Source organism: Pelmatolapia mariae, linkage group LG20, assembly GCF_036321145.2.
Source record: "Pelmatolapia mariae isolate MD_Pm_ZW linkage group LG20, Pm_UMD_F_2, whole genome shotgun sequence".
Lineage (NCBI taxonomy): Eukaryota > Metazoa > Chordata > Actinopteri > Cichliformes > Cichlidae > Pelmatolapia > Pelmatolapia mariae.
Window position 1 is genome coordinate 14,417,027 of NC_086244.1, and position 26,872 is coordinate 14,443,898.

The 26,872-nt window shown below is 39.0% G+C and overlaps 1 protein-coding gene across 1 annotated transcript in view; it reads right to left on the reverse strand.

Moving 5' to 3' along the window:
* Positions 1 to 560: 560 nt before the first annotated feature.
* Positions 561 to 26,872, reverse strand: part of onecut2 (one cut homeobox 2) — a 36,116-nt gene continuing 9,804 nt past the window's right edge. The window contains exon 2 of the mRNA XM_063463684.1: positions 561 to 859. Coding sequence (XP_063319754.1) covers positions 570 to 859 — 290 coding nt within the window. The 3' untranslated portion in view covers positions 561 to 569. The remainder of the gene's footprint in view (positions 860 to 26,872) is intronic.

Genomic DNA, 26,872 nt, shown 5'->3' on the forward strand with positions numbered 1-26,872 from the left:
CTGAAACCCAGCTTCTAAATTAGGATTCTTTCATGAACTGATGTGTCGGCTTTAGACATTTGAGATTAGAAATACCACAAAATTTCCACACAACTCTTGCTTATCCCCGAGCTTCTATCACATTCTGTGGTCTTAAAGCTTTCCTTGCATTCCTGTTTGGTTGGTTTCTAGCTTATATTGCATAATAGAAAACACGCATCGTCTTCTCGTCTTTGGTATTTGGGCTAGCGTGTCAGCTTATTGTCCTAAAGGAGACATCAGCAGTGAACGTCAGTGAGGTTTGAATGTTTTAAAGATTAATTTACCCTTCAGCTTCTTAATGGATGTATGATGAATTTGCAAAAGGCGGTTTGGCTAAAACAAGTCGTGGCAGTGAGCAGCCCCTCTCTCAGTTTGTCACTCTTGACAAAAGCAAAAAAAACCAAAACAAAACCAGACAAACAAAAAAAGTAAAAAGTTTGGTTTTCCTCCACGCTTCAACTGGACGAAACCTCAACCCGCGCCCTCCATCCCTCCCCAAAACTCCCACCCCCTTCCCGACTCCCCATTCCCCTCCTCGCTCTCTATTATCACGCTTTGGTACAAGTGCTTGACGCTGAAGATTGGCCGCCAGGGCTGGCTCCGTCGTCTGTCCATTTGTCCAGGCTCCGGCGGCGGGCGTTCATGAAGAAGTTGCTGACGGTGGTGAGTTCGAGGCCCAGCTGCTGCGAGATAGTGAGCTGCATCTCTTTGGACGGCCGCTTGTTCTCCTTGAAGATGGCCAGCAGGGTGCGCCGCTGCAAGTCGGTAAAGACCAGCCGTGACTTCTTTGGCGTATTGTTGCGGTCCTTCGACGTGTCCTGCTCCTTCCTCTTGCACGCTGCAAAGCAAGTGTGAGAGGGTGGGGGAAAGAAAAAAATAAGAGGGGAAAAATAGAAAAGTGTTAGTGTTTGTATTTGAACAACAGTTAAATATTGGAGGGGGATCTTGCAGTGTCCCTCACATGAAACACAAACAGAAGGTCTTGTTTACAGACGCTCATGTTCCTGTGTTGATCTGATCTGTGTACCTTCTGTCTCGCCATGTTTTCCATTGTGCCACCGGGCTGAACTTTACTTACATGGCTCATGCTGTGATGTTTCACTGATTAGAAAACACAGGAGTTGCATGATCGTTTGGTATCTAAGTGTGCTTTAACCTCTAGCCTACTTGGTTCATTTCCTGATGGATTTGGTTGTATAGACTGTGGTAAAATCTGCCAATCAAGCTTTATTTGTGTAAAGTGAACAACCGGAGTAAGACTACACTGAAAGCCAGGTCCAGTAAATCCTAAAGATAGACTGAAGGTAAATCCATGTCAGAAGGTTTGTGTGGACAGACTCAAAAAGGCACTGCAGCACAGGGCTGGATGTAGCATCCTACACTATTTAGAGCAGGAGAAGGACGTTGATCATTCACACATCCTGACTAAACTAACAGCACTAATAAGTTCCTACAGGAGTGGTTTCTATAGGCTGAAGGAGAGCAGGAATCAACATCTGCACATAAGGAAACATCAGGGAAACACTTATTACAAATATTTACATAATATATATTAGTTTCAGTAAAAACCAGATGAAACTACAATGTCTTCGTCTGACGTCTCTTCATCTCTTTTCACATTGTTACAGTCCTCATTTAATGAGTTTAATAGCAAAAAATACACAAGGGTATTATAGACAACAGTAAAACGCCATCAACACCTATTTGAAAGGTTAATATGTGCAGACAGCAGCAGGTTTCCTCTCAGTACCCTGCAGTCAGTCAGGCAAGATGCAAATGGTGGATTTAATCAGGTTACCTTAAGGTGAAAACCAGAACTTTGAATTCTCATCTGTTGAATTATGACAGATATACTCTTATGTGTGATTTTGTTTAAAACCATCAGGACTGTGTACTGTGTTTGCTTTACTTGCCACCTTCCTGTGAGCGTTTCTTCCAACCTCTGATTATGTTAAGATGGTATACTTGTTTTTTCTGTGCACCTTTTTCCAAAAAGAAGAAAAAAACCTTTAGTTTTGCATCGGCCTGCCTAAAGCACATTATGTAATGCTCAAAAAGTGACCTTTAATATTTGAAGTCACTCATTCTTATTGTCATGTCTGCTTTAAACTTTAAGGATCCTAACTTAGTGAAGTGGCCTGGCAATATCTTCTTACATCCACAGTAACAGCTAGTAGGATTCTCTAAATAGTAAGGAAAGTTACTCCAGTGCTTTCTTTTTTACTTCCTTTAGCAGAAGATACACTGGAGCATCCTTAATGAGAGGAAAGCAGACATTTATTTTCCATAATTCTTTCCATAATTCAAAAGGAAGCACTATCTGATTGTTTCAGTGGAAGAAACAAGCTTCTATGTGATGTTTTTCCAGCAAGTTGAAGGTAGACTGACCTGTGCTAAGTCTACCACACCTGTCCCCAATTAGCCAATCAGCCCTTCTAATACATATACACAGCCCTCCAGTCTTTCACCTCCTACTTGCTCGACTTTCTTGCCACTTTTTGTTCTCGTTGCAGTTCAGCAGCTCTTTGTGATTTTCTGGTTTTGTTGGGTTTTTTATTCGTGTATGACCTTTAAAGCTGTTTGTTTTTAACCTGATGCCTGTAAGTGTTTGTTTTCGCTGACTGCCTCTACATGTACGACCTCAGCCTGAATCAAAGATTTGGATTACTTTGGGCTGTAGCTGTCTGCTTAATCTTGGTGTAGAGCTGCATTTTAGCCCGATACTTGCATTGACCCTCTCTGACTAGATCAGAGTGCCGAGGGACCACCATTTTCCAGCATGAAGTAACTGTAGTTTTCCTGTCACTGATTAACACCTGAAATGTGTCTGCTGCTGTATCACAGCCAGAGAGGGCAGAGGAGGAGGATGAGGAGGTCTGTGTGTTTGATTTGATTACCTCCCTGAATTAAGTATGCACGAGTCAGAGCTGATCAATACGAATCAGGTTAAGGACTCAATTCAGTAACAAAACTATTATGTAAGGGGAAACTATCCTCTCTGTAAACACACACACAGAGCGACATCCCTCCCCCAGCTTTGTATCTCAGCGTTTAGCAACCTGACAACAGATTAAATTAATTAAGGACAGTACCTTTATTTGTTTCCCTGTCTCATTACAGGAACAGATGGATTTAAAAATGCACCGTTCCCCCAAATATTACCTTTTAAGTTCAGAACCGGCCTTTAAGGAGTGACTAGTCCTGTAAATGCAATCAGTCCTTGTACCATAAAGACAACTTTGTTTTTTTTTTTACTTGGTCTGAGAGACATTTTTCTGTTGGTTCTGACCATTCATGACCCTGAAATATTGTACATGAGTAAAATAAACACCAATTAAAGAATCTGACTAAGAAAGGAATTGGTGATTTTTGCTGGCTAAAACCTCGTTGCGGGTCATTTATACAGGTTCTGGTATTTTTGGAAACACTTTTTTGACTTTTCTAGGAAAAACTGCCTTAACTCTGAAATATGTTCCCCCTTTGAGTTGAATTTCAGGAGGTTCCTTTCAAAAAGACGTCTGGAGATAAGTGTGAATGTCTTTGTGTCTGTGCTGTTAATCATGTAGGGAGAGATTCCTCTTCCTTTGTTCTCGCTGTCAGTCTTGTGGTTGTAGTTACAGTTTATCACTGACAGGTGGCACTGTTGATCTCTGAAAATGAAGGCAGCTGTTACCAAAAAAACAAAAAACCCGCATTGACAAAATATATTCATCCTCAGAGATAGAAAGGGGAGAGTCAGAGAGTCATCTCAGAATCATCATGACTGTAGAGAAGAGATATGTACAACAAATATCAATAATTATATTTTAAATCACAACTAATGACTTTATTCTGTACCCGCTCTGCATGTTGCACCTTTTAACCTGTTTCATATATATTCCTAATTATTTAACTATTTTTTTAAACAGTGCATTTATTTCCTATATTTTCTTAGGACTCCTTTTATATTTTCAAATTAGATTTTAAAGATTGTTGGTTATTAATATGAAGGTAATTAGAGGGCTTAAAATGTGCCACAGGTTTGTTAATTCAAAGTTTAAACTAGAGGCAAATGTTGGACTTTGGACACGACTATTTACTGGATGATCTTTGTGATAAAATATTTAACTGTGAGCTAACAGACTGAGGGAGGTACACCACTCTTCATACTTCTTATTAACAGCTTTCATTGCTACCTGTTTCTAATACTGCTGCTGTAGTTTATCAGCTTTTTGTAATGTATATTTTTCTGCTACACCTGTTTTTTTGTTTGTTTGTTTGTTTGTTTGTTTGTTTGTTTTTTCTTTGGGGGGTACCCCTGGCTTTACACTGGCTTTAATAGGCGAGAAACAATGTTCTGGACTTTGACAAATAATATTTCATATTTTGTGTGTGAATTTGAAAGCATGCACAGCTTCAGTTCTACTGAAAGGCTGAAAAGACGCAAACAATGAAATCTTAAGCAATATGAAATGGTTAGAGTCAGCTTTTTATCAGAAATATGTGACCCCTGCTTAGCACATAATCCCTGTAACTGTTGTTTTTATGTGTTTCTAAAGTTGATTTCAGAATAAAATGTCACAAAAGAAATATTTACTAAAACATTTAAATTCAAGTCCGAGGCATTCAGAGTCCTGCAGCGGTCAAAGCCACCACAGACTGAAGTTTCAGCATCATACACTCCCAGATGGAAAGCCTTTTAGTAGGCTGTACACATACTCTTGAAAAAAATTAGATGATCCACGAGGAATTTTCAGAGCTGCAACCAAATCAATTTTACACCACTTCAAGTGCCGCAGCCTAAAGATATCGTAGCATCATCATGGAGAAAGCTGCACCAGTTCAGCCCAGTGAAGCAAAGTGTGGCATGTTCGATGCAAGTGTTTTTGTGAGCTTTGAGACCTCTACATCATCAGTGTTAAAAAAATCTATGGATGTAGGAAAAATTATACAAATTATAAAAATGTATTTATGCAATTTTAAAATTTAATTTCTTTTTTTTTTCTTTGTAAAAACTCCAGTTTCTAAAAGGAATTTTTATGCATTTCAGTGTTAACATCTGTGACACAGAGCAGGGAAGTCAAACTCATTTTATATTATGGGACTCATTTTATATTAAGTTCACCCAACAGTGAAACTACCATTTCTGTCAGTGTTAAGAAGTTTATCTACAATTTAAATCCTGATATATCTTAATGTATGCAAAAGAATCACAAATTCAACAATAAGTCTCAGTTTTTCTACGTGATGAATAAATGCTGCTGTAGTAAATGAAACGAATCTGTGAGAATGACTCTTTAGGCTTAAATTATAAGAAATAAATGTATAAAATTATAGGAAAGCTCTATTATGTCATTGCCCAGACTAATGTAATTATAAAACCAAGTTTTGTTAATTCACAGAACTCAATGTAAAACAGAGAAATTTAAAATATTAAAAAATAGGAACTTACTTGTCATTTAATTGTTTATATATTGCTTAATTACTTTTCAGTCACAGGGCAGGTTTTTATTAATAGGAAAAGATACAAAACCTTTGGAAAATCCACTTAAAAGTCCCCTCCACATTTTCCAAACCTGTCCAGTGGGCCAGGTCGGAGTCTTTGCTGGGTCGATTTTTTCCCATGAGCCTTATGTTTCACATCTGTGATGTAGAGGAACAGAAACACCCATTGGTACCCTGGATGGTTAGATCTGTGTTCTGATAATTCACTGAGCTGTTTGGCCATGGAAAAACCCCAACATGGTGCACGTTTTTTACGCAGATGTTAATCTTAGAGTGTTTCTCATCTATGTCATTCAGCAGTCGGTGATCCTGCTCTGTAACTTTATGTGGTCTGCCACTTCTTGGGGTTCCTAAACACTTTGCAATAATACCGCTTACAGCTGATCGTGGAATATCTAGGCTGGAATGACTTGTTGCAACTGTGGCATCCACTTGAACTCAATGAAACTGTATGTTTGTAAAGACAGTATGCATGGCTAGGTACTCGTTTTTATACACCTATAGAGGTGTGGTCTAATATTTTTTATCTGCCAGGCTTTGTTAAAGATGCTCCATTTAAAGTAGTTTGCCATGCTGTAAATAGATTTTAAATGTGCTCTCTCTGACTTTCTGGCTTCCTGCTTACTGTAGCTCAATTAAAAGCAGATCAGCAGCAGTTCACCCCACACAAGTTTTTTTTAAACTTAAAAAAAGTGCAGACACATCTACGTGTAAAAAAAAAAAGAAAAAGAAAGAAAAAAAAAAAAGGGAGCAATCAAACACAACCACCCCTCTTCCCTCCCCTCCCACACACACACCCACACACACACGAACACACACACACACGACATTCAATGGAAGCACGCTTGGGTGGTTCATTCAGCCTTTTTTTTCTACCCGCTCCCTCTTCTGTTCGAGGTTACAGTAAGGATCAAACACACAATTATATTATTCAAAAGGGGTTTACCGGTTTGAGGAGGGGTGAGAGTAAAGGTGGGGTGAGGGGGTGGGTGTTCTTTAAAGGTAAGGACTGAATCAATGGGATCAATAAGGCAGGGTCCCTCTGCCTTTCATTAGCTTTCTCAGCCACTCTAGACATCAGAGTGTTGCTAAATGTGTCTCTAACTACACACGAGATCAGCAGAAAGTACCGAGAATCACTCCCGGTTTTTTTCTCTCTGAATCAGCTGTCATGTCATTTTTACATCATCTGAATAATCATCACTGAAATCTCAATTAAAGCATTTCCAGCACAGTATTTACTCTCACCATAGTCATCTATGTAGTCACAAGTTAGTCTTAAATAGAACTAAGGCTTTTATGGTCTAACCATTATCTAAAGTCTTTGATCTGCACTGCAAATTTTCCACTTTTATACTAAATTGCAACGTTTATAAAAAATGATTAAGTCATCCAATAACAGTTTACTTCTGTTGTTGAATTGTTGCTAGACAGCACACCAGAGATATTATAATCCTGATTCTAATGGAAAACTTCAGTCTAGCTGGGGATGAACTTTTTCTAGTTTCTGAGATGGGTGATACATCTTCAATACTTCAGTATGGCTATTAAAAGTAATTTGGTGAAGTGAACAAGACTGTGTTTCACAGCTACCTCAGTTCTATTAAAACAGACATAGGTCATTAAGGGTTGGCCAGTTACTATGATCCATTTGATGTGAAATCAAAAACATGTTTTAGAGTCAAAGAGCAGAGAATATTTTTTTTGCTAAGCTGCAAACTCTGGGTGCAGTTTCTCTAGTGAGCAGTTGAGGCTCACTCCAAAAGTGTGTCAGTCTCCACAAACTCTTTACAGCAGCGATAAACATGTTTACAGACTGCTACAGAAATGGCTTTTGTCTTGATAAACAGACTTTATTGCTATTTGGAGTTTGCACAGGTACTTCATGTTGGTGGTCAATTGGTCTAAATTTTTAGACCAAGTGGGTAAAAGGACCAACTAGTCGTGTGCCACACCTTCACCTCTGAAAGGCAATCTGTCTCCAACAATTGTGGTTACATTCAGAGTGACCACTGTCATTCTCAGACAGACTAATGAAGGTTTTACAAATAGTTGCCATCTAATTTCTAAATGGAGACAAATTGCCAACATGCCAACAAGTCAGTCTGAATCAGTCTGCAGTAATGAGCACGACTTCCGACAAGTCTCTGCAATAGGAGACTTGACTCTACCACCTATGCCATTTTGTTGTTAAATCACTATACTGCTGCAATTATGTCACTATTTGTGGATGAACTTCTGTTTCAGATCTATGAGGTTCTGGCTGGACTCTGATCAGATGTAGTTAAATAGAATTTCTTTGCATGTAAAAGGCAACAGATTTGTGATTTCTGCTAATTTCACACTGTTTTATTGCAAACAGATCGCATGTAATTGCTCACTTGGCCCAATTCACCCACAACTGATGGCAGGCCGACCCAGTCTTATTGTCATCTTCTAGCCATCTTGATGCACCAAAGTCACTTTGAAGGCGACACCTGACTGCGAGTGGTCTCAGACCAATCGTTAGACTTAATTTTAGTCATGCTGCAGTCTGCTCTCACTGTTTTTCCTAGTGTGACTAACATTAAAGAACAGTATAATTAGTAATATTAAACACACAATATTATAATAGACTACAAAAAATTGCTGAATTATTGTACATATACATTAAAATGCATATGTTACCACCTTTCTAGTGGCAACTACAAAGAGCTCTTTGTACGAAGAGACATGGAAGGTCAGGTAGTAGATCTCATGGCTACAGCTACTTTGCTTCTTTCTTTGAATCAGCTAAAATATTAGTAACAAAAACCAACAGAACCAGCGAGCTGGTGGGAATAACATATCAAGGTGCACAACCTGAGTCAGTGAAGAGCTAAAAACCACCAGCTTTACCTAGCATGGGCTCTGAGATGCTCATTAATTGCTTGGATAAGTGAAGACTTTGACCGTGCAATGCCAGATCGAAACCGCACTACATTCACTAATAATACATGATGCGAATCTGCACAAAACAAAGGATGGAGCACCGCTGTTGCAGAAGAAAGGGCCACAATCCAGCTGACAGTCCCTCACTTTAACACACATTTAAGAGCACTTCACTGAAGTTAATTATTAACCAATTCTGAAGAAGGCTGATATAAAAACTGATCTTATGTATCTGAATCGCAGGTCAAACACAGATGTTGGGCACATCTGTGCTGAACTGTTTAAAAACACAATCAGCTTCTCTCTCCCACCTCAGCTCATGAGGTCAAGTCTTCCAATATGGCAGCTGAGAGGCACTACTCCACCTTAAAGCCCTTTCTCTTTTCATTTTTGAATGGGGGGTTGAGTCAAGTGCAGAGCCTCAAGAGCTGGTAACACTCACAGCAAACTCATCAGTGTATCATACAGACGCTTTAAGAGTCAAGGGCCAATAAACGTCAATAGAAACATCAAGTTGATGTTTTATTGAAGCAGCCATTCAAAGTGAAAACACAGATATGGAGCTCAGATACACCCGTGATGATAAGTGAAAACTGAGTGGAAAAAGAGGAGTGGAAGAAAAAGATAGGAAACACAGAAAGGAGGAATGGATTATCAAAGATGAGGAGAACGTGACATAATGACCAAAAAAGAGGAGGGCTTCATTTTCAATCAACATCTGTTAGTCTAGGTTAGTCTGTGTACTGGGTCACTACTTGCCGTTTGATTTTGTCTCCCGTGTCTTGCATTTAGCTTTGCATTCCTTCCCTATATTCTGTTCACCTGTTGCTCATTTTTCCCCAGTTGTGTTCATATATCAACCTTTGAGTCCTGCATTTGGGTCCTAAACCTGCACTTCATGACAATTTTGTGTTCTGTGTATTGCTCTTTGCAAGTTTTTAAATTGTAATTTTAAGGACTTTAGTTTTCTGAAGTTTTGCATTTTTTATAGATGCATATTGTTTAGTTTTTGTAACTTTTTTTTCATGATCATCATTATTATTAGTAGTAGTAATATTATTACTACTACTGCTACTACATAATAATAATACAATAACATAAACTCAAAAGTAAATGAACTAAGGGGGAAACAATTGTTTCCAACGCATGAACATCCACAAACCAGGAACCAAACCAGAATTGTTAGTGTGAATATATTATTACTATGTTGTGCAGGAAAAGTTAAATCATGCATGCACATTCACCCTTTTTCTGAGTTCAAATACGTTATGGAAATGTTTTTTAAAAATGAACATCTGAAAATGTGTGCAGTTTCAAGACAGTTGCTTCACATTTGGTGAGAACTTACAGGTTGAAGTGGAAATACATTAAACCTTCTAAAGCCCAGATTTTTCTTTCACATCTTTAAGAATAAAAAACATGGTCTAGCTCTAAAACCAAGTTTAACTTTCCCTTCATTTTCCCTCCTGCGTTGTATGATGCTATAGGAATGAAGCTTATTATAAAGAGTAAAAGTTTGAAGGGAGGAAGTGAGCGAGCCAGCGAGCATTGGTTTCATCTTACAGACGGGGAGAGGGGAGCTCAGCAGAGTCATTACAGACTGTTTTCATCTCCACCACAGAGATAGATCACAGCCTGGCAGCTCCTCCGTGACAGCCTCAGTCTCCACAGTGCCATGCAGGAGTCCAGCTGCTGATGGACACCAATTCCCACATTGCAATACATAAAGGGAATGGACGAGTCGCTCACAAAATAGTGACAAATTCCTGTCGGACGGTGTGACAGCTCAGAAATATAGTGGTCTGAATGACAGTGGATAAAACGGGGCACAGCTCAGGGACAGGGCTGAGTTTTAGATCACCAGTATTAGAAGTGCTTAGAGATGAATACACAATCCCTCTCTTCTACTCGTAAAAACAAAAAATAGGAAAACTATAAGCCAGAATAATAAAAAGCAGTAATACATGTGTTCAACATAAATAAAGGATAAAGATTACCTGTGACATGAAACCACATGCTTATTGGCTAAAAACCCTTCAATCACAAGTCAACAACTACTGACTGCGTGGGTTTCACAGTCAGAACCCCGAACAGAAACCTCATTATCACACCATCTTGTTTTTTGCAACCAAGACGGTGATGATGGAAACGTAAAGCAGGACTTTAGAAACCAAAGTGATCTTTTATACTGGCTACAATCAGTCCTAACAGACTCCAGTGTTAAAATGTTCAAATTTACATCATGAATAAACATGTTTAGAGACTGCTACAAACATCCGATTTGGTCTTCATGGACAGTTTACCCTGTCATAATAACCATCTGAAGGTTGAACTCTTTTGGAACTTACATTAAGGCTTCAGTTTTTGTGAAATTGTTGTATTTTACTAATGTGCTACTACTTACTTTTAACTAATGAGCAAGTATCTGTTCCTGTGCTGTAAACACCATAAAAGATGGACATAGCCTCAAGATGAACATCTTCATCACTTGCATCTTCGTGTTTTGAAATGGGACGTCACAAACACAGACTCAGATTTAACTGAGGACATAAACTCAGAAGGAAGGTGTTTACTGGGATCAGACCCGATGGCTGTTCTTCCCAGAAACTTCTATAGTCTAAAGGAAGACAGAAAACTGTTTTACATGACTTGTTGGCCAATAATCTGCCAAACGTGTCAGTCATGAATTATATCGATTCATCTTCAGCCAGAAAGAAAATTCCTATCAAAAGATAGAAGTTGCAATCAGCTTTTGGCACAGTGACTTTTAGAGATATGGTCTAGAGGAAAGCAGAAATTGCAGCAAATATAACATTACAGTTATGTAAAGAAATCTTAAGTGACCAAAAAGGACTGGATTTATTATAATGTGGGTACAAAAATGCAGAGTCATAAAGATACTTGTAAAACAAGTTAGTTATTTAATACATAACCCCTTCATAAATAATGTTGATTAAAGTCTGTTTACCAATATAACCAAAAATATCACACATGTAGAACTGTGCCCTCTCGTCCAAAGATGGTCACTTCTGCCTCCAAAAAGAAAAAAATCAAACAACATGGGCCAAAATGGTCAAAATGTTGACACAGAGGACTCAAATCAATCCTTCAGCATTCAGTCAAGCAGCTGTCATTAAACCTGCAATGCTCTTAAACTTTTGGGAGTAAGAGTAATGTAAGAAGTCAGGGTAGCTTATGTATATTTAACATTTGGAACTGGCAAATTTAAAGACTCAATCTCTCACTTTCACTTGCCACACCTGGCTAGCAAACATTACACGGTGAATTCCAGTGATAAAAGGTAGTTAGCAGCCCTAAGATCAAAGCACACTGCAACATGATTGGAGGCTTTTTGCTAACTTAATGCAGAAGTTTTTCCAGGTAGCACAGTGGTGTCTGCTTGCATGGTGCAGAGAGATGAATTGTGGGAATTGACCCCACACACAGGCTACAGAGATAAACTTGAATTCAGTCCTCCTAACAAACCAACAGCACGATGGCAATGATGCTACGCCTGGGTAGAGGGCTGATTAGTTAATAAGCTGGACGCCATGAATAAAAAAACACACCAGAGATCAAAAAAGCCCAGAAGCTCAAACAATGGCTTTAACACAGAATTGAAGCGAGGGTCATGTCACCACCAGATATTTACTGGAATGTGCAAAAATGTTTGTATACTTATAAACTTCACAGTTAACACATGTCAGATAATTGATATGAGTGAGAGGCCCTCAAATCACTCTGTGTCAGGGTTCAATACGTATTACTTACATAGTTTCACAGTAAACACAGGTCAAACTGATCACCAAAGCATATTGATCACAGGCCACTGTTTTCTGTGTGAAACCACCTCTGTATTAAAATCAATGATTCTGACTAAACTGCAGCTGCCATTTTACTTTTCCTCTGTCTGAGACGGAGGCAGATGGAAGGAAAAAGAGGAAGACTGAGAAAAAAGAAACCGAGACGCAGACGGAGAGAGTTTGAGGATCAATACAGCTGAATATAAAGCCACAGATGTCTGTCGGGCCTTTGCAGACAGACAGGCTTCATTCAGCAAGAAACAAAAAAGGATTTCTTGCACAAAAGGAAGTTCCTCTCTCTCTCTTTCTCTCCCTGCCTTTCTTTGCATCTGTGTGTGTAGATTTTGTGCCATCTTCTGTTTTCTGTTCATCGTTATTTCATCTTTTGTCCTCTTTCTATCCGATCCATCATTTCCCCCCCTCTTTTGTCTCCATTATCTTTTTAACTATCTTCTCCCTTGTCCTCCCTTCTTCTTCTCCATCTCTCCTCTTCCTTCCTGTCTCCTCACCGCTGCCTCTCTGTCATTTCCCTGCACCTTCTCCTCCTCCTACCTTACTGTTTCTCTCTCCTCCTTCCCCTCCTTCTCCACGTCTTCCTTCTCGCTCTCCCTCTCTCTGTGATTCTTTATTCTTTTTTTTTTATTGCACCATTACCACTTAAGCCCTGATATCCATTACACAAAGGGCATATAAGTGCAGGGTAAGTAGTAAAGTCGCCCTTCAACACACACTTCCAGGCTTGTGTGTGGCGCCATGTTTTGGACGCTTCGACACTCCGTCATGGGCCGACCAGGCCGAGCGTTGTTTGGGTTCAGTCGTTAATCAGCTGTGATGCTGTTAATGTGGGCGAACCTGGCGCGGTGTCACACGCCCCTACACTGCAATAACCATGACTGCTAACTGTCATTTAATGCTGTCTGCTTATCTCAGTACTATAACTGTAATCTGCTGCTATGTGCTCAAGGTTTATGTCTTTATTTTATTACTTTTCTACTAAAACGTCACAAAATGACCTCTGCTCCTACAGACATCTATGGCAAACCAGCCCCCAGCCCTCAGCCCTCAAGCTGTGTTCTGTAAACACAGCTTGAATGTTCATCTCAAGACCTCAAAACAGAACTTCACAAATCAATGGCTAATATATTGGTAGTTACATTCAATCATTACAAACACGTCCTTATTTACAGTGGTGGGCTGCTGAATGAAAAGACCTCGGAAAAACCTAAAAAGAACTACACACACACACACACACACACACACACACACACACACACATGTCTGGTTTGCTATCCTCGTGGGGACATCCCATTGACATAATGCTTTCCCTAGCCCCTTACCCTAACCCTAACCATTAAAAATGAATGCCTAACCCTAACCCTTACCCTAAACCTAACCATAACCTAATTGTAACCCTGACAGTAAAACCGCATTTTGAGTGTGAAAATTGCTTTCAACCCCGAGGGGACCTGGATTTTGGTCCCCACGGTGCAGAAAGTCCCCACCAGGATAGTAAAAGTCAGATTTTGGTCCCCACCAGGATAGTACGAACCCGTACACACACACACACACACACACACACACACACACACACACACACACACACACACAGACTGATATAATAATGTAGAACCAGGTCTCCGGCAGCCATATGTGTGTGTAATGTGTAAGACAGAAGCTAAAGCACAGCATGTCAGCCTGGCAATCATACTTGATGCATCATATCTCAGCACTCAGAAACAGGACTGTAGCACTTAGCAATGAGTACTCTACTACTGTATAACACTGTGTGTGTGTGTGTGTGTGTGTGTGTGTGTGTGTGTGTGTGTGTGTGTGTGTGTGTGTGTGTGTGTGTGTGTGGTCATGCTTAATGCACCATGGTGCTTTCCTGCTTCCGTTTTAAGAAGATAACCGGAAATGGAGACACAGACTAAAGCCTCTTTGTGCTTCTTTCTCACACAGACACACACTCGAGAGCATGAGTGAGACTGTAACAGTTTATCCTCTGATGTCTCCTTTAAAAATACAGTGTATGTCAGTAAGTCAGCTGAGAAATAAAGCAGCACTCACTCTGTTAGACTCTAAACCAGACAAATCCTTGTTACCTTCATCTCCTTTGATCTTAAACTATATCTTTTTTTTGTATTGTGTCTATAAAGACATGTAGATGTGTCTGTCTAAAATACACAGAACATGTTGACAAGGAACAGGTTTCCCTGACCAATCGCTTTTGGCAAATAAAAAAAGGAATGCCATAGCCAAAATGCAATCACCTGACAACTCTTTAGCTTTTTTTAAAAAGCATTTGCCTTCATATATGGACTGTAAGAAATAACTGGGAAACACAACAGGAAATCTTGGCTGGGAGATGTGTTATCTGTATATCTGCTGGCTCTGTGCCTTTTAGCTGAAACACTGGCTATCACCCACAGAGGCTAATTCATCATATGACAGGCGATGGGTTCCCACATTGCTTATGTTGTGACCCAAAGCCTAAAACTCAGAGAAACATTAATCCCAAAGAAGCTATAAATCAGAATAGGAGGACCTCCTATAATTATTGTCAGCTGCCCGTACTCATCCTGCTGATGCAGTTGAACCAGTCTCGTTATGCTGAAATGCCTGAACTGAATCCTAAGACTCGGCTGTGTTTATGAAAATGTTAATCTCCAAATACTACAGTGTTCTAACAAGCCTGCAAACCACCTGGAGACGCAAGCATCATCAGACAAAACAGCATTAAATTATGCCACAGGATGTGAATGCATTGGGTTCAGGCTTTACTTTACTGAGGCTTTACTTTGGCCTGTGACATGATCAAGTTCTTTAAAGTTAATTATTCCATCCGTGTTCAGTCTTGGTGTGTCAGAAAATGTAACCGAAGGGTTTCCACATTTACAGACTGATCTGTTTTATGAGTGATGTACCGAGGAACAAAGAGAGTCTGAGAGAGAGAGAGAGAGAGTATTCAGAGTATGTAATCACTGAATCAGTGTGTGTGCAAAGATGGTTTATCAGTGTGTAATCTGTATGTCCACACAGTCTGTGGTGACATCACCGGACAAAGGTCTCTCTGCCCGCCCGCACGCACACACATAAACGCACGCACACACATTAATGTATCTCTACTTGTTTACCAGGACAAACGGGCTGACCAATCACAGAAACTGGTGACTCAGTGATGTCATTGAGCTGATGAGGAAATGGCCTCAGAGGAGTTTGATGTCATCCACCTTCATCACTCACCCTCTGTCTTGCTTTGTGCCTTCTTCTCTAATTTTTCATTTTCTCTCATTCACTTGCTTCCCGTCTTCTCTAGTTCCGTCCGTGCAGGAGCTAAGGAAACTTTGTTCAAATTCATACTTAAATAAACATGATGACAATCATTTGAGTACGTTACAAATCTGTGTTTTTATAGATATGTTTCCAATAACTTGGTATGTTTGCAATGAACAGGGTGAACCCAACTGCAGAGCCTCGCAGCTCTATGAGGCAGGAGGATGCAAAAAATACTATAAAGAGGAAAAATATAGTATGGAAAAAGAAAAAATATAGAAAGTCTACCAGAAAAAGGGAGACTGAAGGGACTACAGAGGACAACCTGACAGAGGCTGAACGCAATATAAATATCCAGAACCAAGGAGGGATAATAAGGCGCACGTGAACTACATCTTTATCTGCTGACTCAGACACTGGCCATTATCCACAGAGAACTTAACACAGACCAAGGGAGAAAATATTGGCGAATACCGACACCTAAGAGGTCGATAATAAAGAACAGATGAACTATCGCTAGACCTCCGGTCTGTACACGATTCGGCACAAACTGCCTAAAATATACAACCTGATATCACTGCTGTTAAGTCTTCAGGTTCTGATCTGTTTGACAAATTGTTCTCTTATATCCTGAACAATATTTTATACATTGTGGGTTCACTCAGACCAGCCATAAAAATAAAACCAATAATCCTGTTACTATATTAGATCCTCATATTCACGGACCTAACATAGCATAGCATCTTTATTAATAGGTTCCTTGTAATGCTAAGAAACCAGGCAATTTTAAACCAATGACTCCATGTTAGCATCCTTCCCGTTTACATCATGAGAATTGTAGTGGCAAAACTCACGTTCATCCAAAGTTAAAAACAACATAAACCAAGGACATTCGCTTTTTTCCACCAAGATTTACAATACACACATAATAAATTATATCCCTGTATAAATGATTAAAAACCCATGCATTCAAAGGGTTTAAATATAACAAAGTAAATAAAAGTTAATAAGAGCAAGAAAAAAAATTACATTAAAACATCCTTCCAAGAGAAAGAATGAAAATGTTGAGAGAAAACACCCACTAACCTTTAACCTGCTGAATATTGACACTGAGGATAAGTCAGAGGGAAGCTCTGTTTGGACATTACACACACACACACACACACACACACACACACACACAATAATAGGTGATGAGTTAACTGATCTCTCAGTACCTCTTTCTTATCAGTAATGTTTTTTGGAGGCCTGAAGTCATCGCCGCTCTTTCTCACAGCACAACTGTCCAACAGAGAGCAAACACGAGCAGAAAGATAATAGTATCTGATCAATAGATTGTATTGTAATCGCTGATTGATCAAAAGAAGGTTGGTCAGCTATAAACGTACATCCTGGCAAACCGCTCACCGCTATGTTTGTCTCCAAACGATCAGTGGCGAGCGATTTGAGTTGATCAGGTTTCCTGCTCTGAGAGATGCAAAGCAGCTCACTTACGTTTAGTCTGAAAATGTATTTTTAAAATTGTATTTAGATTTAAATATCTGATCTAATATGGCTTAATCTTGATCAAAAAGTTTAATATTTATTAACCAAATCAAATCTATCAGTAATCTGCTTTCTTACTTATTTGTACCTTTATTTCCCGTGTTTATCTTCGGCTTTTTTCTCTGACAAGCTCCTGCCCGCTCTCTCCTGCTAAACCTGTCTCCATTAAAGGTTGTAATATCTACAATTGGATCCCATCCATCCAATATGAAACATAATCCAATAACAGACAGATTCAGCTAAATGAATCCAGTTATGTGGCCCAATCAAATAGAGGAGGATTCCCTTCAAACCCATCTGTCTGATACGCATCAATCTGGCTGCTTTTAATGCTTTTACCACCAAACTGAGCGGAGGTGAGCACAGAAGAAAAATAAGAACAATCTGACCTTCAACACTGGCTTTCTTTTCTCTGTAAATTTGGCTTTGATTTGGACTTTGTCACCACAAATGATAAGAATAAAAGGTCAGCAAAACAAAAAGTACAAGCTCTGTAGGTGAGATAAAGAAAATGCCATTACTGCAAGAAGAAATCATGAAGTAGAAAACAACAAGATTCAACAAAAGAGGAAATTTGGCTTCATGCATACATTAGAACAAAGAGAAATTAGGCAGTCATGGCCCATGTTTATTTGTAAATGTCTCTAGTTTTCCCTTTTCACAGGTTTTCTCCTGTGTTGAATTGTGGTTTTGAAATCCTCGTCTTTATTTCCTGAACAGTTAAGGTGAGTAATTGTTCCCACCTGTGTCTCATTTCCCAATAACGCTTTGTAAACAGGTACTCTTGTGTTTTGCTCTGTTACTGCCCTGTTCAACTGCTTGTGCTTATTTTCTGTGATCATGAAGATTGTCTTGCCTGCCTGTGTGTGTATGTACAATTATATACATGTTATCTATATATTTTTTATCTATGTATTTTTTTCTGTGTTTATGTTCTTGTTTTTGACTTGCAAAGTGATTACTGCACCACATGCTGTACAATTTCTAATGTAAAAGCTGTGCTATCAAGACATGCATAGTGGTTTGCAAATGGTTATGAGATGAGAATCAATACTGCAAAAATCATCCCCTAAACAACACAACATTTTTCACTGGTGTATTAAACTGGTAGAATGGTAGTCCACGTGGCTTTAAATACAAAAATAAAACTATTGTTGCTAACAGTTTTCCACGAAAAACAACTTAAATTATAAGGAGATTTTTTTTTTAAAAAAAGGGGAAAAAAGAGTTAAATGTTTGAACTTTAAATGTAAAACCTGATTCCATTTAAATCCACTATTTCCAAAAGACTAGATAATTTTATGCTATTGATGTGCAGTGACTTTTGCATAAAGACAAGCATATAACATAAAATAAAACCAGAGTGGTTGCCAGTGATGATCACATATCTCTCTCTCTTTTTTTTTTTTAAAGTGTATTAAAATATTGATATAACAATAAAAATCACAGCTGAAATATATAAGAGCACTGCATGACATGGTTAACTCTCAATATCTACAAGGGGATTTAAATATTTAAAAATAAAAGTCATGTTTTGAAAATGACATAGAGGCCAATGGTTTTGAATCAAGCCCAGAGACAATAGTGAACTGTGGCCACAAGACATTGGTAATTTATAGAAAAAATGCAAACAGCCAATATAATATAATATAAACAGAGCGATTGCTTGTATTTCGCTGGTTTTAACTGATGCCTATCTTTAGATTTCACTGGGCAAGCACTGCCTCTTTGCTTGCCCTGAACTTGGAATTCCCATGTGCTTGGTCACAGGTATAGGCCATCAAACTCCCTGGTTTCTCTGTCTTTTGCATGTGTACACCTCAGTTATTTCCTATTCCCTCAGTGCCTCACAACTGGTGTTTTATCAGAGTGACAACTCTACACTTGTTTATTATGCCAGTCAATACCAACTGTAGGAGCATTTTTTCGCTAAACATCCCTAGCATGCTCCCATAGGTGGGAATATGGACAACAGCTTTCATATTGTATCATGATATGTTGCCTACAATAACACCCGTATCATGTCACAGCGATTCTATGATACAAGTAAACATCAAAATGTATTTTCAGCCTTAAAGTATCTGATATTGACTGGAAAATGCTTTTCATATGTTATGATGCTGATTATAATGTTGTTTAATGCAAGTCTGGTCCTCTCTTCCGTTTCCTCCTTCCAGAAGGGGAACTACTCCATTCTCCCTAATAAATCGTACTGTTATGTAATAAAAATATTGAGATCTAAAATTTGACCTAAAACACTGCTCCAAGTGGGGTGGACCCCTGGGCCCATCTCTAGAATATTCATTGACTAATCTGGCCAAAAAGAGGCAAAAACCAAGAGTATGTCAGTAAAACTGACTAGCTCACTATTTTAATTGTCACATTTTCCCCCTGTGAGTTTCTTCCTGTCACATATTTCATTTGCTTTCCCTTCATTCATGTTATAAGCGCCGCCATGTGGAATTAAAATAGCAAATTTCCTGCACATGAACATGCAGAATTTGTAGAAAAGGGTAGCAGTGCAGTACTGACATTCGAACAGGCTCTGGATGCATGAAGTCCATGTGGAGCATTAAACAGGGAAAGCATTTACTAAAAGACAACCTTGAAACCAAAAACTAATGTCACTGCTGAGTCTAACTGGTGAGGGAATCGGTTTAGAGCAGCTGCATACTTACGTATAGAGATATTGATATATTTGGCTTCAGTGTATCAATAACATATTGCAAGGGAAATCGAAACAATATATACTCATATCAATATTTGGTCCAAAGTCAGTGAATGTCACTAAAGCAAAGAAAGGGAAACATGCTGTTCTCATATCACATATCCACAGAAGACTAAAGAAAACAGTCAATGTAAATGTCTCCAAACACCAGAAAGAGAAACTTGTTTCAGTCCTGATTTGCATCCAAGTGCAAAACCATTTTAGCCACATTCTCCAGCACAAACCAGCACACAAATAAAGTAATTCCTGTACTGTGATTCAGGTTCTTATTGTGATCGTTATGTAGTGAGCCACTGGCTCCAGAAGGCTCCTTGCTGAGTTGCATGTATGCCTTTCACATAAGTAGTTTGCTGCGTCTACTATTGCACATTAAAGTGTCCAGGTTGTTGTTATTGTTTTGCAGCAGGAGACTGCTTCAGATACAGCCTCTCTCTCTCTCTCCCTCTCTCTCTCTCTCTCTCTCTCTCTATTGTATGCTGTCAGCTCTCTCGGCCTACAACCCCCTCCCCCGTCTCTTCCAGGAACCGGTCTGGATCAGGTTCCTGCAGATCAATGGAGATCTCGGTCCACACCGTTTACGTTATCGTTGCCAGTATTAATGCTCTTTTAATCTGCTCGGGATTACAGCCATCGATCCACGTCATCCATCCACGCACACAGCCGAGCCCGAACTGCTGCTGCTTTACACACAACAACACACACACACATTTCAGAGGAAAACAGGATAGGAGAAAACAACAGCATGAGCAGAGGCTGGAGCAGGAAGGACAACAAACAAGAATGTGCCTCAGCTTCCTTGTTTGTGTCCGATCTCAGTATCTGACCATCAGAGCATTGATCGGTTATAGATACACATCAGCACATTTGCATAACTGTCAGCTGAAGCAGCAAACTGAAATATCACAGACTGACAAGAAAAATGAAAACTTTAAAATGAGTTTGGTGCATTCTGATGTATAAATTGTGCTTGAGCAGTAAGTGGGGGGGAAGTAAAATGAGTTGGAAATGTTTCAAACTGAAAGATATTAAAAATCTGAATTTAAGCTTAATAGTCCTGTGTCTCATGGCTATTTTAGTGTTTAAAAAATCCATATTTACACACTGACACAGTTTTTCCTGTAATAAATTAATGTTTTTACTCTAAGCTAAATTAATCAGCCTGTCATCAGATGTTCTTGTGCACCAGGATTCTTCTTCTACTTCTTCTTATCATGATATAAACATTAAGCATAGAAACCATTAACAAGAAATTCAAGTTAAATTATAATAATTATAATTAATTCTATTCAGCAAATAATCTATAAATTATCTATACATATTTTGATGCTCTGTTTTTTCTTGGCAAAGTAAAGCGTGTAAAATTTAAAACTGCATAATAATAATAAAGAAAAGGGCTCAGTGGCTAGTATGAAAGTAAAACTGCTAATAGAGAACGAGTAAATCATCAGAAGATCAATGTGAAGCAATGAAAACACAAAGAGGGCAACACTTCACCTCAGGCTCATGTGATGATCACAGTTGTTATTAAAGATAAATTTTCAGATTTCCAAATACAGTCTGGAGTAAGGGAATGACTGAGTTAGGTGATAATAAAATAGACATCTAAAGGTTTTTGTTGTGCGTTTATGTTCCTTTTTTCCTTAAACACTGTGTTTTCACAGTAAACCCTGCCTGCAGCCTGACAGGTTTGTCCTGCCTGTCGTTGCTCATTACGCCTCTGGACAGACTTATTTCAGCCGGGCAGTGACACCAATACTAATGAAGCTGAGGGAGGAAGGGTGAACAGGATGGAGGAAACAAAGAGAAAAAGAAAATTAGGAGGAAAACATACAAACCCCACAAAGATAACTACAGTAAAGTAACAGAAAATGTCATCAATGGGATCGGTCTATTCAAAGGTGCTGCTTCATGTGTGGATCAATAAATGAATCCTAACAACCACTAAAATAGCACAAACCAAATAAGGCCTCACATCCTGCACCTCCTCCAGTCTACTTCTGACCTAAACTGCTGCAGGGCCTCACTATTGATTGGATAACGTCAGCAAACACATTCTGCAATCTCCTGAAAAACCCCTTGAGATATATAATGTGGTTAAAAAATAAATCCAACAGCAGCCAACAGGGACAAAAATAGTTGAAATTAATCACAAATGCTGTTCTACGTGTCACAATCATTAGATGTTTCCCATATTTTTAGTCTGTTACTAGAAGCAGTTCATTCCCAATTATACGTGTAGAAACATTTTGTTAAATTGTAACTTCAAGGATTAATGGAATCTACTGTATTGTCTTTACACATCACGACCAAATTGCAGGCTTTTACATACCAGTCACTAAAATATTGACCTCCTTTTAACTGTAGCCTTTCCATTATTCCAGAAATATCCATGATGAGGACCTTTGGCCATGAAAACATACTTTTAATAGATTTACTATTATTATTATTATTCTCTTGAAATAGGTTCCAGGGTACCATATGAATTGGAAGATAACTAATTGGCTTCTTTTAAATATAGCTGTAGGAAGCATGCAGGGGGAGACATGTTTCCTATGTAGACAGGTATCATTTAAACTGGGAAAATTGCTTTAAACTGCAATGTCTGACTGTTTTTTGTTCATATTACAGTATTGTGAAGCTTTTTTATATGGAAACCCAAGTAACTGGAACAGTGCATAGATAAGCTAACTTAACTGTTGGTGCTTAGAACCTGCAGATGGGATCAAATAAAACCCTGTAATTGTAATCCACTGGCAGAAGCCAGAGTTCGCTCATGCTAGTTCCCGAGTTAGTGTCTCCCAGACTACAGCAGCTCTATACTATTACACACTCCTGAACTCTTTATGAGGTTTTTTAGCTAAAAGCAGACCTGTTAGCGGAGTAAGTCTTATTCCTAAGGTTGAAAGAGGCAGATTTCCAAATGAATGGTAAGAAATTAAGACTGGAATGCTATAAATTAATACTATAGGACCAAAGACATTGCATACTACTTTTCCCATAATGTATCTCAATAATACATTTCATTGCACCTAATGTCAGAGTAGTTTCTAACTATACTGAAATATAAGATATTAGCACCGATAAATAGCAAATTTTCATAGTTAGGCTAATTTATGAAAAGAAAGCTAATTTGACCTTTTGAGCATGATTCAGGATTGTTTTCTCGTCCTTGCTGCAGCGTCGACTGTCCACGGTGCATTCTCTGAGCACTCGGCCTCAGTGAGTTCATGGTCCGGGTGTCACATTTGATTTGACCGTCCTAATAAAGAGGCGACAGGACCATTTTCTCCCCTGAACCCGAGCCACTCAGGCAGCCCCAGCAATGCTTCTACTGCCCCAGCAACACCATAGCACCATAATTGGTGTGGACAGTCTTAACAAAAAATCTCTACACCACTCTTCTGATATTCTTATTGGGAACGGTGAAGGTTGGAAAGAGTCTGTAAAAGGAGATTGGTGCTCTGCTGAATGAATATAGTGCAGCCAGAGCCTCTAGAGTCATAATTTTTTGATTATCTGAACCTTACAAAACATACAAACGAGTTGTGAGTTTTCCATAATTTTAGACACAAAAGCAAGCTAATTGTTACAAAAATGCACAGGCACAACCAAAAAAACATTGAAAGTCAGGAGTGACCAACGTATGCAGACTTTGTCATACTTACAAACACAGTTAGTGTTTGGCCTCGGCATTGAATATCGCTGCTGTTGGTGTATTAAGACACCAAAGTCAAAGATCAAGTTTTGGATATCTCTGACATGGGACCAGGTTGGTTTAGACACTACAATTATTTCAGTCGGGACCACTGTAGTAAAAAAAAAGTATAATAACTAATATATTATGGTGGCAAAGCTCTGCTCTGGCATCTCCATGTCCTTCTAAGTGCGTACATGAAAATATGAAGCACACAGAACAGAGTAGACATCAGTGGTAACAGACATGAGACTCAATAAGACTGAAACAGCTTGAAAAGAGCACAAAAAGGAGGAGCTCAAGTGAAGGTGGGTTATAAAGTGGCTTGCAGATGTGGAGCAACAGCAGCCAGGCGGCTTAAAGCATCTTAGATATCATGCCTTACATGAGATTTGTCAACTCTATGCATGAAGAGGATCAACTGATATGAATCAGTTGAATTCAATTTAGTTTTATTTATATAGCCTTAAATCACAACAACAGTCACCTCAAGGTGCTTTACATTGTAACATAAAGAGCCTACAGTAACAGGCTCTATTAAGCATTGATTTAGACTGCTTCATCCAAAACACAGCATCTACACTGCCCACCATGAAAATAGTGTGTATTATCAGCATAATGTCATCACCAGCTTTTTGTGTCATAGAGATAAAAAGCTCCTTCTTTCTACCTTCACAACCTGAAAATTTATATATTTTCAGTCTTGTAGTCTTCAAAACCATTATCGACCGTATATAAGAGATTGATGTAGCCACTGTGATGTTGTGAAACCTCAATCTCGTGGTTTTTGCCATCACCAACTTGATGTTTTGAAACCAAACGTGATGAGCGATAAGACTAAGAAATCAAGGGATTGCTCGAAGGCTAGCAGCTTTTCAGTTACACAGCAATCATCCTTCTGGATGCTGATGAGGAGCATAATTCGCACAAGAAGTAACAAGTTGTACTCAGTACATCTATAAACTAGTGACTGAACCCATACCCTCATCAGGACAGTGTTTGCTCAGCTCATAGAGGAGTTGAAGGTTTTTCCACAATCTTCTTTAAAATCAGAAGAGTTGGCCATTAAAACAAATGTAGGTTTAAGACACATCTGCATGGACTTCACTTTTCAGACCCAGAAGGTACAGCCATCTATTACGGAAAGACCCATCAGACCTGCTGGAGACACAGAAGTCTGCATTCACTTCCCAAAACCTGAAGACAGACTTTGTTACATCTCACTTTCCAGCCACCGAAAACTGCTATCGACAGCATGAGACAGAGATAACAGCATCTGTCAAAGCTTCTCACACCGACACACAAACAAACATCACAAGTCTCCTCTTAGCAGCTTGAAATCCATTATTACAGATCGATGGCAGTCTGTGAATATGCAGGAGGTCAGAACAAAAACCCCGAAAACGGACACAAGCTGTATTCCCACAGTCTGAAATTGTAAGACAACACACACAGACACACACACACACACACACACACACACACACAGACAGTAACTGCTGGTAATCTGTGTCATAAAGCAGAGTCCGACTCATTAATAATGCACCCTGTCTGCTCGCAGCAGGATGCATAAAATGGAAAATATTTAGGTTCAGTCACTCAGATTTTCAGCACAATTTGACTCTGAGTGGAATCATTGTGTTCTGGAAACATTAAGGTAAACCCTGGTGATCATATTCTGTATTTTATTTTCTGCTAAAACAACCAAACCAACAATGACTGTATCCTATTGATATGTAGACTGTGCAATCTAGAATTAGTTTCCCTTTCTACCTAATTTCCTGTTTTCTGAGGTGCTTTTAATGTGAAAAACTCCATACGAAGCAACTTCACAGTGCAAAAGAGATGCAATATGAATACATGTTGAATTTGTGGTATGTAAAAGGAGAAAAGAGGGATCATTGTTGTATCATTACATGCACATTACTCTGAATAAACCATGTGAAGTATTAGAATAGCGGTTCGTTGATTCAACACCAATTTGCCCATCATTTTCCTGTCATCCATAATTCAGTCGCAGTCACGGGCCGACTCTGTCCTCCATCCAAACAATGGACTCCTCCTCCTCCTCTCTTCCTCTCTCCCTCTCTCCCTCTTCCTCCCTCCCTCCATTTTGCCTGGTTAACCCGGCTGTGAGGTGAAGAAGAAGTGAAGTGAGCAGACCGAGGCGGGTCACGCTGAGATTCCCATCAATAATTCATCGGGCCGCTGCTGCCTCTGCTCTTGTGTTCAATTCCCCTGACGATCACATAATACCTCCACCCCCAAAAGAGAGAGAAGAGGATGGAGCGAGAAAGAGGTCCAGGGGACGAGAAAATGGTGAAAGAAACAGATTCAAAATGAGAGAGAGGATGAGGAGGAGGCGTCGAAAGAAACGAAGTAAAATATTTAAACAGGCACATTTGTTTTTCTTTTAATATATTGTGAGTGTGCTAGTTTATATTGTTTCTTTAAATTTCAGAATTAGGATTTGTATGTGACTTCTCTTTAAACTGCCGTTGCAAAATGTACTTGCCTTTAAAGTATGTGGACACAAAGATACTAGCACATCTGATGAAGAGCAAATCCAAAGGCTCTAAAATATTGGAAATTGACTTTATTTTTTTGTTCTGCCAGACAAAAGTGACTGATTCATCTGTCCTGACAATTACTTTTCAAGTGGAGACAGAGGTTAATAGGAACACATGACTTGGTTATTAAGATTTATTTATTAATCCAACCAAAAAAGGTCCTAGTGGTTGATTTTTCATCCACCAATTGAAACAAAACCTGCTAAGGGTTTTTTAGGAATATAACGATTTTTGTCACCACCCAAAAATCCAAATCTGTGATTTTTAAATATTTTTTTGTGGGTTGTGGGTTCAATTTACACCAGCTTGAAATAAATACTTGTTTATTACATGACTGAGAACAGGGAAATGCACAGACTCTTTGCCTTAATCCAACCCACACAGGCCTCTTTTAAGGCAGGAACTGTTTTCTTATATGAAAATGTACAGGAACTGGGGCGTCCACATGCTTTCGGCTATGTAGTGGTATTAACAGTCATGTCAGTGTAACAATGGTTAGAATTTTGGTTAATATTATTTTGAAAAACTAAGGAGAAATTGTGACGTACAATGATTCATACATGCAGCACTGATGCATCAGCATAAGCACTGAAAGCTACTTAAGTGGCTCAAGAATACTTAATCTATAAAATAAAACAGCAAACTCACTGCCTTTATTATTTTGTCTAATGTTTTTGACCACTCAAAGTTCTTTACACAAAGCCACAGTCACTTATTCTGGCACTTATCCTACCGGACACTGGGAGGAATTTGGGGTTTCAGTATCTTACACAAGAACACTTCAAAATGCAGGCCAGAGAAACTAGGCGTTTAACTACCTTTCTATTTCTATTTCTATTGGTTA